The sequence below is a fragment of the Lipotes vexillifer genome, unplaced genomic scaffold, assembly GCF_000442215.2.
Source record: "Lipotes vexillifer unplaced genomic scaffold, Lipotes_vexillifer_v1.1 scaffold482, whole genome shotgun sequence".
In the NCBI taxonomy this organism is placed as follows: domain Eukaryota; kingdom Metazoa; phylum Chordata; class Mammalia; order Artiodactyla; family Lipotidae; genus Lipotes; species Lipotes vexillifer.
This window is the reverse complement of record NW_006796247.1, coordinates 159,130-175,872: the sequence shown is the minus strand read 5'-3', so window position 1 is coordinate 175,872 and position 16,743 is coordinate 159,130. Positions and strand designations below refer to the sequence as shown.

Sequence of the window (16,743 nt, the reverse complement as noted above, 5' to 3'; positions counted from 1 at the left end):
TTTACCAGATACGTCTTTTGCAAATATTTTCTTCCAGTCTCCAGCTTGTCTTCTCAATCTCTAGACATTGCCTTTTGCAGAGCCAAAGTTTTTAATTTTAATGAAATCCAGCTTACCAAATATTTCTATCATGGATCCTGCCTTTTCTGTTGTATCTAAAAAGTAATAACCATACCCAAGATTATCCAGATTTTCTCCTAGGTCATCTTCTAGGAGTCTGGTAGTTTTGCATTTTACCTTTAGGTCTGTGATCCATTTTGAATTAATTTCTGTGAAGAGTATAAGGTCTGTATCTAGATTCTTTTATTTTTTTTTTGCATGTGGATGTCCAGTTGTTCCAGCACAATTTGTTGAAAAGACTATCTTTGCTCTGTTGTATTGCCTTTGCTCCTTTATCAGTTGACTGTATTTATGTGGATCTTCTGGGCTCTCTATTCTTTTCCATTGATCTGTTTGTCTATTCTTTGACCAATAGCACACTGTCTTGATTACTGTAGCTTTATAGTAAGTCTCGAAGACAAGTGGTGTCAGTTCTCCAACTTTGTTGTTCTCCTTCAATATTGTGTTTTCCATTCTGGCTCTTTTGTCTTTATATATACTTTAGAATCTGTTTGTAGATATCCAGTAACTTGCTGGGATATTTTTCCAGATTTATTGAGAAATAATTGATATGCATCACTGTGTAAGTTTAAGGCATACAGCCTGATGGTTTGATTTGCACACATTGTGAAATGATGACCACAATAGGTTCAGCTAACATCCATCTTCTCATGTGTGTGTGTTTATATATATATATATATATATATATATATATAATAAAAAAGAAGAAAAAAAAAATTCTCCTTGTGATGAGAACTCTTAGGATTTACTCTCTTAGCACCTTTCCTATATATCATGCAGCAATGTTAACTATATCCGTCATGTTGTACATTACATCCATAGTACTTAATTTATCTCATCACTGGAAGTTTGTACCTTTTGACTACCTTCTTCAAATTTCCCCTCTCCCCATCCTCCACCTCAGGTAACCACAAGTCTGATCTCTTTTTCTATGCGTTTGTTTTTGTTTTCGATTCCACATATAGGTGAGATCATATAGCATTTGTCTTTCTCCGTCTGACTTATTTCACTAAGCATAATGCCCTCAAGGTCCATCAGTATTTTTGCACATGGTAGGATTTCCTCATCTTTTATGGCTGGGTAATATTCTTTTGTGTGTATATGTACCACAACTTCTTTATCCATTCGTCCATCTTTGGGCACTTAGTTTGTTTCCATGTCTTAGCTATTGTAAATAATGCTGCTGTGAACATGGCAGTGCAGATATCTTTTTAAGTTAGTGTTTTTGTTTCCTTTGGATATATTCCCAGAAGTGGAATTGCTGGATCATATGGTAGTTCTGTTTTTAATTCTTGGAGGATCCTCCATACTGTTTTCCATAGTGGCACTACCAGTTTACAGTCCCACCAACAGTGCACAAGGATTCTCTTTTCTCCACATTCACACCAGCATTTGTTATCTCTTGTCTTTTTGATGATCGCCATTCTAACAGGTGTGAGGTGATATCTTTTTTTAGTTTTCATTTGCATTTCCCTAATGACTAGTTATGTTGAGCATCTTCTCATGTACTTTTTGGCCTTTCACATATCTTCTTTGGAAAAGTCTACTCAGGTCCTTTGCCCATTTTTTTTATTGCCTTTTTTTTCTTTTTTCTTTTGGCCACACAGGGCGGCATGCGGGATCTTAGTTCCCTGACCAGGGATTGAGCTCACGCCCCCTGCAGTGGAAGCATGGAGTCTTAACCAGTGGACCACCAGGGAAGTCCCCTTTGCCCATTTAATTGAGGTTTTTTTTTTTGTTTTACTATTGAGTTGTATGAGTTCTTTATATATTTTGGATATTAACCCCTTATCAGATACATGGTTTGCAGATATTTTTCCCATTCCATAGGTTGTCTTTTCACTTTGTTGATGGTTTCTTTCACTCTAGGGAAGCTTTTTAGTTTGATATAGTCCCACTTGTTTATTTTTTATTTTGCTGCTTGTGCTTTAAGTGTCATGTCCAAAAGATCATTTCCAAGACCCACGTCAAGGAACTTTTTATTTTTTTTAAATTTTTGGCTGTCTTCGTTGCTAAGCACGGCCTTTCTCTAGTTGCGGCGAGTGGGGGCTACTCTTCGTTGCAGTGTGCAGGCTTCTCATTGCAGTGGCTTCTCTTGTTGCGGAGCACTGGGCTCTAGGCGCATGGGCTTCGGTAGTTGTGGCTCACGGGCTCTAGAGCTCAGGCTTAGTAGTTGTGGCGCAAGGGCTTAGTTGCTCTGCGGCATGTAGGATCTTCCTGGACCAGGGCTCGAACCTGTGTCCCCTGCATTGGCAGGTGGATTCTTAAGCACTGCGCCACCAGGGAAGCCCCTCAAGGAACTTTTTATGCCTCTGTTTTTTCTTCTAGAAGTTTCATGGTTTCAGGTCTCACATTTAAGTCTTTAAAAAATATTTATTTATTTATTTATTTGGCTGTGCCAGATCTTAGTTGTGGCACATGGGATCTTCATTGCCGCATGTGGGATCTTCATTGTGTCATGCGAGATCTTTAGTTGTGGCTTGCGGGATCTAGTTCCCTGATCAGGGATGGAACCCGAGCCCCCTGCATTGGGAGCAGAGTCTTAACTGCTGGACCACCAGGGAAGTCCCCCACATTTAAGTCTTTAGTCCACTTTGAGTTAATTTTTGTGAGTGGTATAAGATAAGAATTCAGTTTCATTCTTTTACAGATGAATATCTAATCATCCCCACTTGCTGGCACTTTTATTCAGATTGAATCTATAAATTAAGTTGGGAAGAACTGACATCTGGACAACATTTAGCCTTCCTGTCCATTAACATGGAACATCTCTCCATTTATTTAGTTCTTTGATTTTGTTCTTCAGAGTTTAGTAGTTTTCCTCATGTAAATCTTATACATATTTTGTTAGATTTATACCTAAGTATTCCATTTTGGGGGGTGCTAATGTAAATGGTATTGTGTTTTTAATTTTAAATTCCACTTGTTTGTTGTCGATATATAGGAAAGCAAATGATTTTTGTATATTAACCTTGCTGTAATCACTTATTAATTAAAGGAGTTTTTGTCAGTTCTTCTAGATTATCTACACAGATGATTGTGTCATCTGTGAACAAAGATAGTTTTATTTCTTCCTTTCCAATCTGTATGATCTTTTTTCCTCTTGTCCTATTATGTTAGCTAGTACTTCCAGTATAATGTTAAACAGGAGTGGTGAAAAGGGACATTTTTTGCCTTGCTCTTGATGATATTGGGAAAACTTTTAATTTCTTACTATTAAGTGTGATGTTAGCTGTAGGGTTTTTTTGGGAATGTTCTTTATCAAGTTGAGGAAGTTCTCCTCTATTCCTAGTTTTTTAAATCATGAATGGATGTTGGATTTTGTCGAATGCTTTTTCTGCATCTATTGATTTGATCATGTGGTTTTTCTTTTGTAGCCTCTTGATGTGATGAATTGCATTGATTTTCAAATGTTGAACCAGGCATGCAAGATTTTCAAATCTTGCATACCTGGGATAAATCACACTTGATCGTGGTGTGTAATTCTTTTGTACATTGTTGAATTGTATTTGTTAATATTTTGTTGAGTATTTTTACATCTATTTTTATGAGAGGTATTGGTCTGTAGTTTTCTTGTAATGTCTTTGGTTTTGGTTTTGGTTTTAGGGTAATGCTGGCCTCATAGAATGAGTTAGGAAATATTTCCACTGCTTCTGTCCTCTGAAAAGAGATTGTAGAGATTTAGTGTGATGTCTTTCTTAAATGTTTGATGGAATCCACCAGTGAACCCATATGTGCCTGGTGTTCTCTCTTTTGAAAGACTATTAATTATTGATTCCATTTCTTAAATAGATATAGGCCTATTCAGATTGTTTACTTCTTGTATGAGTTTTGGCAAGTTGTGTGTTTCAAGGACCTGTACATTTCGTCTAGGTTATCAAATTTGTGGACATAGAGTTGTTAATAGTATTCTTTTATTATCCTTTTTAATATTATGATGTCCCCACTTTCATTTCTGATATTAGTGATTTGTGTCCTCTTTTTCTTAGTTAGAGGCTTACTGACTTTCTTTTCAAAGAGGCAGCTTTTAGTTTCACTAATTTCTCCATTGTTTTCCTGTTTTCATGTTGATCGATTTCTGTTCTAATTCTTTTCTTCTGCTTACTTTGGATTTAATTTGCTTTTCTTTTTCTAGTTTCCTAAGGGCTAATGATTTTTCAAACATTTTTATTTGCCCAGAACATGGATTCTTTTAGACTATAAACCAGTGTGTCATGGGTTTTATGGTGATTAATATTTGATTAGCTTTTATATTTATATTTTTCTATATCCATATACTGTTTTTTGAAATTCCTCTCTTATTTATCCATGAGAAACTTCTAACAAATTTGGCTGGCTTTGAGAGCCATCAGCAGAACCTATAATTGTTGGCAGTTAAATGCTTCTTGTTGATTCAGGAGTACCTTTGAATAACCAATTGGGGAAAGCAGTTAAAGAATTAACGAGTATATTGGCCCAGATTAAGGATGAATTTTCTTCTTTCTTTCCCAGAGTATTTTGCCAAGTGCTTGTATTACTTGTATAATGGGTAAAACCTGTGATCAAAGGCGAGCCAAGTGAGGAGAGATACCATCATCCTGGCTGGGAATGAGAGGTGAAAATAGGTGTTTATCTGGTATATATTGATCTCACTTAAGCAAGGAGAGCTGTTGTACTTTTCTTTTCTTCTTGTTATTTTTTTAAATTAGGATTCTTTAGGACTGCCTTTTGAGTTTCACAGAAAAAGAGGGGTTTTAAAAAAATGTTTTGTTTCTACCACAGATTGAATTTATACACATTTCAGATGACAAGAGAACTCTAAATAAATAAACAAGAGGTGAAACTGCAATGCTAATAGAAAATACTTTTATGATTATGTCTATATTATAAAAGGGTTAAAATTTTTTTGTTTCACTTCAAGAATATATTTTTGTCAATTATTTATTTTCATAGAGCACTTTCACTTTAAAATATAATAACTTGGAATTTCCTAGTATTCACATACATGATATAATTTTTATAAAGTAAGGATACTTCTGTGTGTCATGATCATATTCTTTATGATCATTTAAATCTGACCTTTTTTGTTTGTATCTAAAAGTATCTGAAAAGTCAGTATTTGTACTGAGCACCTTTATGAGCCTTGTAATAAAATCCTTAAATGGCAAAGAACAGCTAGTGCTGATAAGCCCAGCTGAACCTATTGTTCATTTTTACAAGAGTTAACTGGTTTATGTAAAGATTCTAGCTGATACAATTTTTCTTCCTTTTACCTATTCCCACTGGGCCTTAAGATTTAATGTGATGGGCCCTGGCTCTGCACACATTTGGTTTTGCTAACAAATTATACAATGTCTAATATTTTTAGTATTTGAGATAATATTTGGAATAACATGAAGTACATATTGCTCTGTTTTAATATTAGGTCATTATTTTTTAATATTTAGTATTCAAAAATAATACAGTATTTAATATTTGTCCTATTTACCAGACTGTTTCTAAGTTATTTAGTATTAAACAATCTAAAGACTTAATCATCTTTTCTTCTTGTATATATCAGATAAGAACTGTTATAGGGTTCTTTGTTATTTTACTTGAAAGTTAAAAATATTGATAGCTATATTTAAATTGCATTCCATATTTAGCAATAGAAGGCTTTTTTTTTTTTGCACAGTAGATGTTTTTAAAGAAAGAATGAGCAAGGACTTCCCTGGTGGTCCAGTGGCTAAGACTCCATGCTACCAATGCATGGGACCCGGGTTCAATCTCTGGTAGGAAACTAGATCCCACATGCTGCAACTAAAGATCCGGCACTCGGCAGCAAAGATCCGGAGTGCTGCAACTGAGACCCGGCACAGCTGAATAAATAAATATTTAAAAAATAAAAAACATAAAGGATGAGCAAGACATATATTTTATATTGAACACCATAGCAAACACCTAAGACCTGTGTGTGTGTGTGTGTGTGTGTGTGTGTGTGTGTGTGTGTGTGTGTGTGTATGCGTGCGTGTATGCACACCTTGATGTTTGGTATTTATTCAGTTTTTTCAGCTGTCAGAAGGGGCATGGAATAGATCTCTGAAGTTCTCATTCTGCTGTGTGATTCTGTGACCTATTTTTTCTTTGTGCAAAACACATCACAATAAAAATTGTTTTAATGTTTGCATTTCTTTTGAAAGCTTTATCGAGATACAATTTATATACCATAAATTTCACCTATTTTAAATGTATAGTTTGATGAGTTTTAGTAAATTTATATAGCTGGGTGAACATCACTAAAATGCAGGTTTAGAAATTTCCATCACACCAAAAAGTTCCCTTGTGCCCATTTAGAGTCAGTTCCCACTTCACCCCTGGTCCCAAGCAGCCACTGATCCTATGTTTTATCTTTATTTTTATTTTTTTGCCTTTTCTAGAAATATCATAAATGGCTTCTTCTATTCTAATGTTTTTGAGGTTCATCATTTTTGTTTTGGGCAAATAAAAGATAACTAGAAGTGGAATTGTTGGGTTGTATGAAATGTATGATATGTATATTTTGTTTAACATGTTAAGAAACTGCCAAATTGTTTTTCAAAAATGGCTGTGCCATTTATGATTCCATCATCAGTGTATGAAGGTTTCAGTTTCTCCACATTCTTACCAATATTTGGTTTTGTCAGTCTTTTTGATTATAGCTAATCTAGTGGGTATGTAGTGGTATCTCCTCATTAGTTTTAATAATGCATTTCTTTAATGACTGTTGAGCATCTTTTCATGTGCTTATTTGCCTTGAGTGTGTCTTCTTTGTTAAAGTGTCTGTTTAAATCTTCTGCCCATTTAAAAAAAATTGGATTGATTGAGTTACAGGAGTTTTTTACACATTTCAGATGTGAGGTCTTTATCAGATTAATGTTTTGCAAATATTTTTTCTTAGCCTGTCGTTTTTTTTCATTTTCTTAATGGTGTCTTTTAAAGAGCAAACATTTAAAATTTTGATAAAAATCCTAATTATTAATATTTTTCTTCAATGGATTATGCTTTTGGTGTTGAATGTAAGAAATCCTTGCCTAACCCAAAGTCACAAAGTTTTCTTTTATGTCTTGTAAAAGTTTTATAAGGTTAGCTCTTAGAGTTAAATCTATGATCCATTTTGACTTAATTTTTGTATATATTGTGAAGTTTTAAGTTGTTTTTTCATATCGATATCCAACTGGCTTAGTACATTTGTTGAAACGACTGTTCTTTCTCTGTTGACACTTTTGTCAGAAATCAGTTGATAGTTGTAAGTAGGTTCGTTTCTGGACTCTGTTCTGCTCCATTCAGATTAATGTAGATATTTGCCCTTACAATGATGCCACACTCCTCTTGATTACTGTAGTTCTATATAGAAAGTTTAAAAGCAGGTAATGTAAGTCTCTCTGCTGTCTTCTTTACTAAAATTATTTTGGCTATTCTATGTCCTTTGCATTTCCATATACATTTTAGGTTCAACTTGTTAATTTCTAAAAAAAAAAAAAAAAAAAAAAACCCTGCTAAGATTTTGATATGGATTGCATTGAATCAGTAGATCAATTTGGAGAGAACTGACATCTTAACAATATTGAATCTTCTAGTCCATGAACTTGGTATATCTCCTGATTTATTTAGTTCTTGAATTTTTTTCAGCAGTGTTTTGCATATTTTAATGTACAGGTTTTGAATTTCTTTTTTTAAAATGTATCTCTAAATAGTTAATCTTTTTGTTGCTATTATAAATTTAGCTTTAAAAATTTCATTTCAGATTGTCACTAGTTTATGGAAATAAAATTGTTTTTTTAAAATTGAAGTATAGTTGATTTACAATATTATGTTAGTTTCCAGGTGTACAGCATAGTGATTCACAGGGTTTTTGTTTGCAAGTTATATTCCATTATAGGCTATTACAAGATTTTGAGTATAATTCCATGTGCTACACAGTAAATCTTTGTTGCTTATCTACTTTATATACAGTAGTAGTTTGTATTTGTTAATCCCATACTCCTAATTTTTTCCCTCCCCACCTCTCTCTCCCCTTTGGTAACCATAAGTTTGTTTACTGTGTCTGTGAGTCTGTTTCTGTTTTATAATGAATTCATTTGTATTATTTTTTAGATTCCCCATATGAGTGATATCATGTATTTGTCTTTGTTTTTTTTTTGCGGTACGCGGTCCTCTCGCTGCTGTGGCCTCTCCCGTTGCGGAGCACAGGCTCCGGACGCGCAGGCTCAGCGGCCGGCCCTGGCTCACAGGCCCAGCCGCTCCACAGCATGTGGGATCCTCCCAGACCGGGGCACGAACCCATGTCCCCTGCATCGGCAGGCGGACTCTCAACCACTGCACCACCAGGGAAGCCCCTTTATTTGTCTTTCTGACTTCAGTTAGTATGATATTCTCTAGTTTGCTGCAGGTGGCAATATTTCATTCTTTTTTGGCTGAGTAATATTCCATTGTGTGTGTGTGGGGGGGGTGTGTGTGTGTATGTGTATATATATATACACACACCCCACACACATACATACACATACATACCACGTCTCTTTTTTTGTCTTTTTTTTTTTTTTCTGGCTGTGTCTGGTCTTTGTTGCAGCGTGTGGGCTTCTCTCTCTAGTTGTGGCCTGTGGGTTTTCTGTCTCTAGTTGTGGTGTGTGGGCTCCAGGGCACATGGATTCCAGAGTGCTTGGGCTCCAGAGTGCCTGGGCTCTGTAGTTTGCAGCACACAGGCTCAATTGTTGAGCATGTGGGACCTTAGTTCCCCGACCAGGGATGGAACCCGTGTCCCCTGCATCGGAAGGTGGATTCTTTACCACTGGACCACCAGCAAAGTCCCATACCACATCTTCTTTATCCATTCATTTGTTGACGGATGCTTAGGTTGCTTCTGTGTCTTGGCTATTGTAAATAGTGCTGCTATATTATGAACATTGGCAGGGGGAGGGGGGTGCATGTATCTTTTCAAATTACAGTTTTCATCTTTTCTGGATATGTTACCGGGAGTGAGATTGCTGAATCATATGGTAGCTCTATTTTACAGTTTTCCGTAGTGGCTGCACCAGTTTACATTCCCACCAGCAGTGTAGGAGGGTTCCCTTTTCTTCACACCCTCTCCAGCATTTATTATATGTAGATTTTTTGATGATAGCATTCTGACAGATGTGAGGTGATACCTCATTGTAGTTTTGATTTGCGTTTCTCTCGTAATTAGTAGTGTTGAGCATCTTTTCGTGTGCCTGTTGGCCAGCTGTATGTCTTCTTTGGAGAAATGTCTATTTAGGTCTTCTGCCCATTTTGATTAGGTTATTGTGTACAGTTGACTTGTATATCGACCTTGTGACCTTATCTCCCTTACCAGTTCTGGTGGGGGGTTTTGGTTGATTATTTAGCATTTTCTACTCACATGAAAATGTATAGTCCTTGAAAATGATATCTGTGGAAGTTCACATTACTCTTATTCAAGTGATGTTGTTCAACTTAAAATATTTTTAGAACTTTTTATTCAGAATTTGTTAAAGTTACCAGGCACATAAGAAAAACCCATTTTTGCCCTTTTTGGTCTCAGACATGGGCACAGCGCAGAAGGATGTTATTATCAAGTCAGATGCACCTGATACCCTATTAGTGGAGAAGCATGCAGATTATATAGCATCCTATGGCTCAAAGATGGTTACGAATACCGTATGTCTGAATATTTGAGAATAAGTGGCATCTGTTGGGGTCTGACTGTAACGAATCTCATGGGACAGCTACATCGCATGAATAGAGAAGAAATTCTGACATTTATTAAGTCTTGTCAACATGAGTGTGGTGGAATAAGTGCTAGTATTGGACATGATCCTCATCTTTTGTACACTCTTAGTGCTGTCCAGATTCTTACTCTATGATAGTATTCATGTTATTGATGTAAATAAAGTTGTGGAATATGTTCAGAGTCTACAGAAAGAAGATGGTTCTTTCGCTGGAGATATTTGGGGTCCCACTAAGCTGCTGGTCTAACTGGAGTTAATCGTCTGCTGGAAGTTCCAGCATGCACTGTGCTAGTTATATCAACATACAGGAGTACTGGAACAGAGGGGGCCAGTCTAAAAGATGAGGGCTGAATACAGTGCAGGCAGGAGAGTCCAGCTGCTTCATGGGATGTGAAAATCTACTTTTATATAATAGGGAGAAATCAACACAAGATTCTGTTTTTGTGCGGTGGCAACTTTGGCTCCATTGGGGAAGCTGGATGCTATTAATGTGGAAAAGGCAATCGAATTTGTTTTATCATGTATGAACTTTGATGGTGGATTTGGTTGCAGGCCAGGTTCTGAATCCCATGCTGGGCAGGATTCCTGGCTATTACTAGTCAGTTGCATCGAGTAAATTCTGATTTACTTGGTTAGTGGCTTTGTGAAGGACAGCTTCCATCAGGTGGACTCAATGGATGGCCAGAGAAGTTACCAGATGTATGCTATTCTTGGTGGGTGTTGGCTTCCCTAAAGATAATTGGAAGGCTTCATTGGATTGACAGAGAGAAACTGCGCAGTTTCATTTTAGCATGTCAAGATGAAGAAACGGGAGGATTTGCGGACAGGCCAGGAGATATGGTAGATCCTTTTCACGCTCTATTTGGAATTGCTGGATTGTCACTTTTGGGAGAAGAACAGATTAAACCTGTTAGGCCTGTTTTTTGCATGCCTGAAGAAATACTTCGGAGAGTGAACGTTCAACCTGAACTAGTGCTAGATTAGATCCCTTGATGCAAAAGTTGCTTAGTGTAGTTTTACTGTTATAACATTTCAGTATTTGAAGTGCTTAACAAACTTAATGGCTGCCATGTTAATAATTTGTACATGAATTGTGTTGATTTTAATAAATTATATAATTATACGTATTGTAAATTAGAGACCTTTATTGTATCTTCAGCTTTCCGTTTCCTTCTGGAATGCTGTTATTCTGAGCGTGATATTTTGTTTATGCTTCAATGTATTTATCTTGTTTGTCTCCATAACAGCAAACTGAGTTGAGCTCTATTTAGCTGATGAAGTCTTGTGTTCTGATTTTCCCATGTACTCTCTTGATATGTTATATATAACTATAGTTAATATAATTTGGTCTTTGTCAATGAGAATGTTAACTGATAAAGAATTGATGAACCCCATAGGAATTAAAAGATGAAAAAAAATGGCTGAAATTTGGGAATAAAAAAAAGAAAAAGAAAAACCCATTTTTATTAGTTATTGGTGGATATCTTGCTCTAATTTTTTTTTCTGCCCTTTTATCTTAATAAATTTAGATCTGTACTGAGGGAGAATGTTATTTTTTACATGTCTGTTAGACATTAAAGGATAAAAGTTGGTAGGCAGTTAGATACGTGCATCTGAAGTTCAAGGAAAAGGCTATGTAAAGGTATAAATGTGAATTATCATATCATAGTTAAAGCTGTAGGACTAGATATGATCACCTAAAGGGGTTGACAGAAGTCCAACAATTCCTGGAAGAAAACTTGAGAAGGTCTGTAAAAGGTTTGAGGGGTGCCCAGAGCTCAAGAATCTGTTCCCCCTTGGGGAACATGTTAAGAATACTACTGCTTGACTGTCAATTCACTTATGAGCCACCTGCCTGCATGAAATGTTTTAAGTTAATTTTTAAAAATTCCTTGTCACAGTTTTAAAGAGTATAGATATATTTCACAGGAAATTGAGTCATTATAAGGTCAGTGATGCCTCCATACACTGTTTTTCCTTTTGAATCATTTGAACAGTGATCACTTGGAATTTTTTTTCTCTCCAGAGTAATGTGAGTTTTTCATCATTAAACATTCTAGTCATTTTAGATTAATTTAATGCCCAGCTTGGTATATTATTATGATTCTTTTACCTACATTGTAAATATTATTGACTTCATGAATCACACCAAATATCTGCTTTTCTTTGATTCCTAGGCAAATACTGCGGTCTGGGGTTGCAAATGAACCATTCAATTGAATCAAAAAGCAATGAAATTACAGTGCTGTTCATGAGTGGAATTCATGTTTCTGGACGAGGATTTTTGGCTTCATACTCGGTTATAGATAAGCAAGGTAATTTTCACTTTATATCATGATTCCCACATTTTACAGTTTCTGAAAACAAAAATGCAGTGTTTTCTTTGAGTACCTGTTATCTGAGTTTGGAATAGAGTAGGAAGACTGAACAGTTAATACCACATACATAAATCTGACAAAATTAGATCGGTTTCAGAATTTTAAAAATTAAGTATATTAACTTTATATAAAGTCTTTTTATATACCTACCTTTCCTTAGTAGAAGAAATATTAAGTTTTCCACCTTTATAAGATTGGAACACAAATGATAATAACTTTAAAACATCTATCAGTGGGGCTTCCCTGGTTGTGCAGTGGTTGAGAGTCCGCCTGCCGATGCAGGGGACACAGGTTCGTGCCCCAGTCCAGGAAGATCCCACATGCCGTGGAGTGTCTGGGCCTGTGATCCATGGCCGCTGAGCCTGTGCTCCACAACGGGAGAGGTCACAACAGTGAGAGGTCGGTCTGCGTACCGAAAAAAAAAAAAAAAAAAATCTATCAGTTACTGAAATGTATCAATTTAAAGCTTTATTATCCACAGTTTACCACTTCATCTTACTGTGTTAAAAACCATATTACCATTCTTTTCAAAGAAGAGACTTGCATAGCACCAGGAGTAACCTGGGGAGTGCTCTCTGAGACACTGCAAGATAAACATGAGATATTTTCTAGATTGTTAATATTTAGAATCTGAGGGGGGGGGAATTAAAAGCAAGGCTATTAAGTGAAATAGATATACACTATCTGCCTCATTAAAGTTTCAGTAAGAGTGTGAGAGAGGAGAGCTGTTCTGTGTGAAAAAAGGTCTACTTTCCCTTAATTTCTAAGCTATGGAACAACGTTTCAAGACTAATAAAATCCCTCAGAGTGAAAAAGAAAACTCATTTGAATGGAATAATGGAAAGAAAAGAACTGGAAATGTTATGCTAAATGAACAATTAATATATTTGACAGAACTAGGAAAACTAAGGCAGTGTGGTGTTGTAGAAGGGGCACTAGCTAGCCCTGGAATCAAAGCCTGCCTTTGCTGTGTACTAAGCAGGTGACCTCTGACCAGTCATTTCACCTCTGTCAGTTTCATCTGTAAATGGGTTAGTTGTGAGGACTACATCTAATAATACATGTTTAGTGTCTGTAGGCACATAACATAGTAGGCAGAAGACAAATGTTAGTTTCCCCCCTTTGACTACTGTACACACACACACATCTCACTTTCCCCACTCCTGCCCCGCCTGCCACCATCAGAAGAGTAAGGTAGAAAACACAGAGTGAAATGATAGCTTTCCATCCTTTCGGTTTTACTTTGTGAAAGTCTTGGGTTGATGGGTGAGAGGATAGAAGATAATAATTAATTTGCTTCTTATTCTTCTTAAGTTTCTTGGTCGCAGTATCAGGTTAAATTATTTATTTTGTGTTTTCATATTTTCCCCTTTCTGTCTTTGTTATTTATTGAGTTAAAGGTTTCTGGAAAATAAGTATCTCCTCTTTACAAAAAAAGTTTCTTACATTGGATATTTAAATTATGGAGCTTTTGATCCACGGAAACCTAAATGCCCTTATTAGAGTTTCTTAAGAATTGACAATCATCTCAGATACCACAATCAGTATATTGTAGACTTATATACATCTATGCCAGATTTAAAATGGCTCTGTCACTATTTTAGATGACGCTTAGCTTCCAAAGATTTTTTCGAAATATCCACCTTAATCAGGAACTTCTTTATAAAGTAACACTTTCCAAAGTCATAATCATCTTGGGAAATCCTCATCTCACAGCTTGCTCCTGAATTTTTTCTTGTTTTTGTGCGTTCTTACCCATCCATCAAGCATTTATTTCATTTGAAGTGAATTGGCTAAGTTCAAGAGAACACTGGTTGCATTTCATATTACTTCTTCTTGGGTGGCCTTTCAGACATAATTTCTTGGAATGGCTCATTCATTTGAAGGCTGGTGTGCTTTGGTTGAGAGTCTCAGTTTGTTTCCATCCAGGAAACTTAGCTGCCACACTGAATTCCATGAATATTTTCAAGGAACATCACTACATGCCCCCAGCTTAATAACCTAGTTAACAGTTTAGAGTATTTGGGAATGAAAAAGTTGTGAAGAATCTTGCTTCATTGGCTTCGTCATTTGTTAAACTGTCACAAAGACTTGTTAACATTATAGTGTGATGTGTGGTTGATACAGCTATGATTTTGTGTAAGATAGACTAATTTTCATTACTTCTTACAAGTGCCCATTGCAAAATTATATTCCCTTCAGTGCCTTATTTCCTGCAATAGGCCTGGCACCGGGAAAACAGCAGTAAATGAGACAGACACAATTACACCTTCACAGTACAGGGTTGGGAAAAGGCATTAAACACATGGTTACTTAATTGCAGTTATAATAAGTATGATGAAGGAAACATTCAAATAATGGGAGGCCAGAAGGGTGCAGGGAATAGAAGATTGGTGAAGAGCAAAGCTCTCCTGAAGAAACCACTTCTGAGCCCAGAACCAAAGGATTAATTGGAGGTTCCAGACATACAGGGAAGAACATTGTAGGGAAGAGAGCAGCAGGTGCAAAGGCCTTAGGGTGGGAAGGAGCTTTGGAGGAACTGGAAAAATAACCAGCACAGCTGGGGTGAAATGAATGAGTGGTGAGTAAGTCACATTATTCAGGGCCTTGCAGAAAATGTAAGGGTTGGAGTTTTATCCCAAAAAAAGTGCATGGAAGCTGTTAGAGCAGAGTAGTGATGTGACTGGATTTATGTTTTTGTTTTTACGGTTCCCTGATCTGTGAAGAACGGGCCCAAGAGAGAGAGGAAGAATTGTAGGGAGGCCAGGTAAGAGGCTGTTTAGAGGGGACTGGATCAGAGATGACCAAATTAAGAGATCTTGCTATAAAAGTAGCTCCAGAATTAGGCCAGATTCTAATTTAATTCTTTTTAAAGACTTTTGAACCAGACATATCTTCTACGGGGAAACATTTCAAAGGATTAATATTCATTCTACCTGAGTTTATGTTGAAGTAAGAGGCTTCAGACACAAAGAAGCCTCTTGGATGAGGGGCTGAGCTGCTACAGTGCCTCAGTGATGTCTGGGGCACTGTACCTGGTGTGCTCTTCACTTTAGGGTCTAGTTTTTATAACTTTTATGGTTTTATTCCTCTCTGTTATTTTTAATGATCTTTGAGCAGTAGTTTCCAGTCTTTTACATTGACAATTACCGCTTTTAATTTTCACCTGTAAACCTCATTTTTGAAAGATTTTATCCACCAGTGAAAGGAAGTTTTCCTGTTTCTATTGGGTAGCAAAGAAAGACAGATAAAAATATTAATCAACACTTCAGTAATAGTTAGAGGATTAGTAATTTACTCTGAGTTGGTATAATTCCATCAGATTCGAACTAGACTTTCTGAAATTGAAATTTTCATCTGAAAATTGAAGATCTACGTGGATCCTAGACATATCCTGGGCAACATATTAGCAACCACTGTTTAGAAGTTCTGTAGAGAGAAACTCCTTAGTTACTGCTGGTCTTACTGAGAGAGGCAAAGCCAGCCACTCACAGGTCCAGACTCAGTAACTCAGATCTTTTAATCCAGAATAATAAATGATACAGACATTTTCATTCTAAAATGTAAATGTAAAAAACAGTATTTACCACTGGACTTGAAAAATAAAATAAATTTTATAGGTGATTTGCTCTAAATTCCTGGTTTTGAATCTGTTCAACATTAACCAGTTTCTAAGAAAAGCTCAACATTTCTAGGAAGACTCTGGGCAATAATTTTTTAGGTAATTTTAGTTACGGAACAATGAGCTCAGAAGGCATGTCTGCATTTGCATTGATAGCTTCAGGTCTTTTAAGGCAGCCTCTGTTTGTTATGTGCCATCATTTTGGGGCGGGGTGTGTATCTGTGTGTGTGTACACATATATATGTATATGACCAGCTGAAGAGTGATAGTCTTGATATTCCTTTTTTAGAACATGAATTATCACTTAAAAAGTTATGACCTCATTACTTCAAATTTTACCAACCCAGAATTTTGTATTGCTCACTCTAAAGTTTGCCTTTATTTTTTTAGGAAAAAACAGGAGCTAGTTTAAAATTACATGTGAAATAAAATGATCCAATGTAGATGTATTAACATGCTGCCTAATTGGAACTCATAAACACTTGTTTATTCATTGCCTCCTGACAATGTGCTTAGGACTTGGGAACAGCTGAGCCTGACAAATATTCCCATTTGACAGGGTTAGTATTGCTATATGCTGGGTTATTTTTAGACTTAACACCGATAGTCTAAAAGGTTTTAATTGCTACATTCTTTAACCACATTTTTTTGCAAATATTTTCCATTTCTTCCATCGGATTATATTAACTTGTAAATGAAACATAGGGGCGGAATAGAGAACTCCTTTCTAATAGAGTCCAGATTTCTGTAACTGGTTGTTTTTTTCCTGCATGGGATGTTTTTGGTTTTGAAAATAGAGCATGAATTCCTTAGATTGTTTGCTACCTTAATTGTACAGTAATTTTATAGGATCCTTTCTGTTTCGAGTGCTACACTTAGCTATGTTTCTATTTTTAGTTTT

The 16,743-nt window shown here is 36.1% G+C and overlaps 1 protein-coding gene and 1 pseudogene across 2 annotated transcripts in view; both read left to right on the top strand.

Moving 5' to 3' along the window:
• DCBLD2 (discoidin, CUB and LCCL domain containing 2) overlaps positions 1-16,743 on the top strand; it is an 88,655-nt gene that overhangs the window by 39,378 nt on the left and 32,534 nt on the right. For both annotated transcript variants that reach the window (XM_007468399.1, XM_007468398.1), the window contains exon 3: positions 12,020-12,157. In XM_007468399.1, coding sequence (XP_007468461.1) covers positions 12,020-12,157 — 138 coding nt within the window. The remainder of the gene's footprint in view (positions 1-12,019; positions 12,158-16,743) is intronic.
• On the top strand, positions 9,658-10,089 carry LOC103079995 (geranylgeranyl transferase type-2 subunit beta pseudogene; annotated as a pseudogene).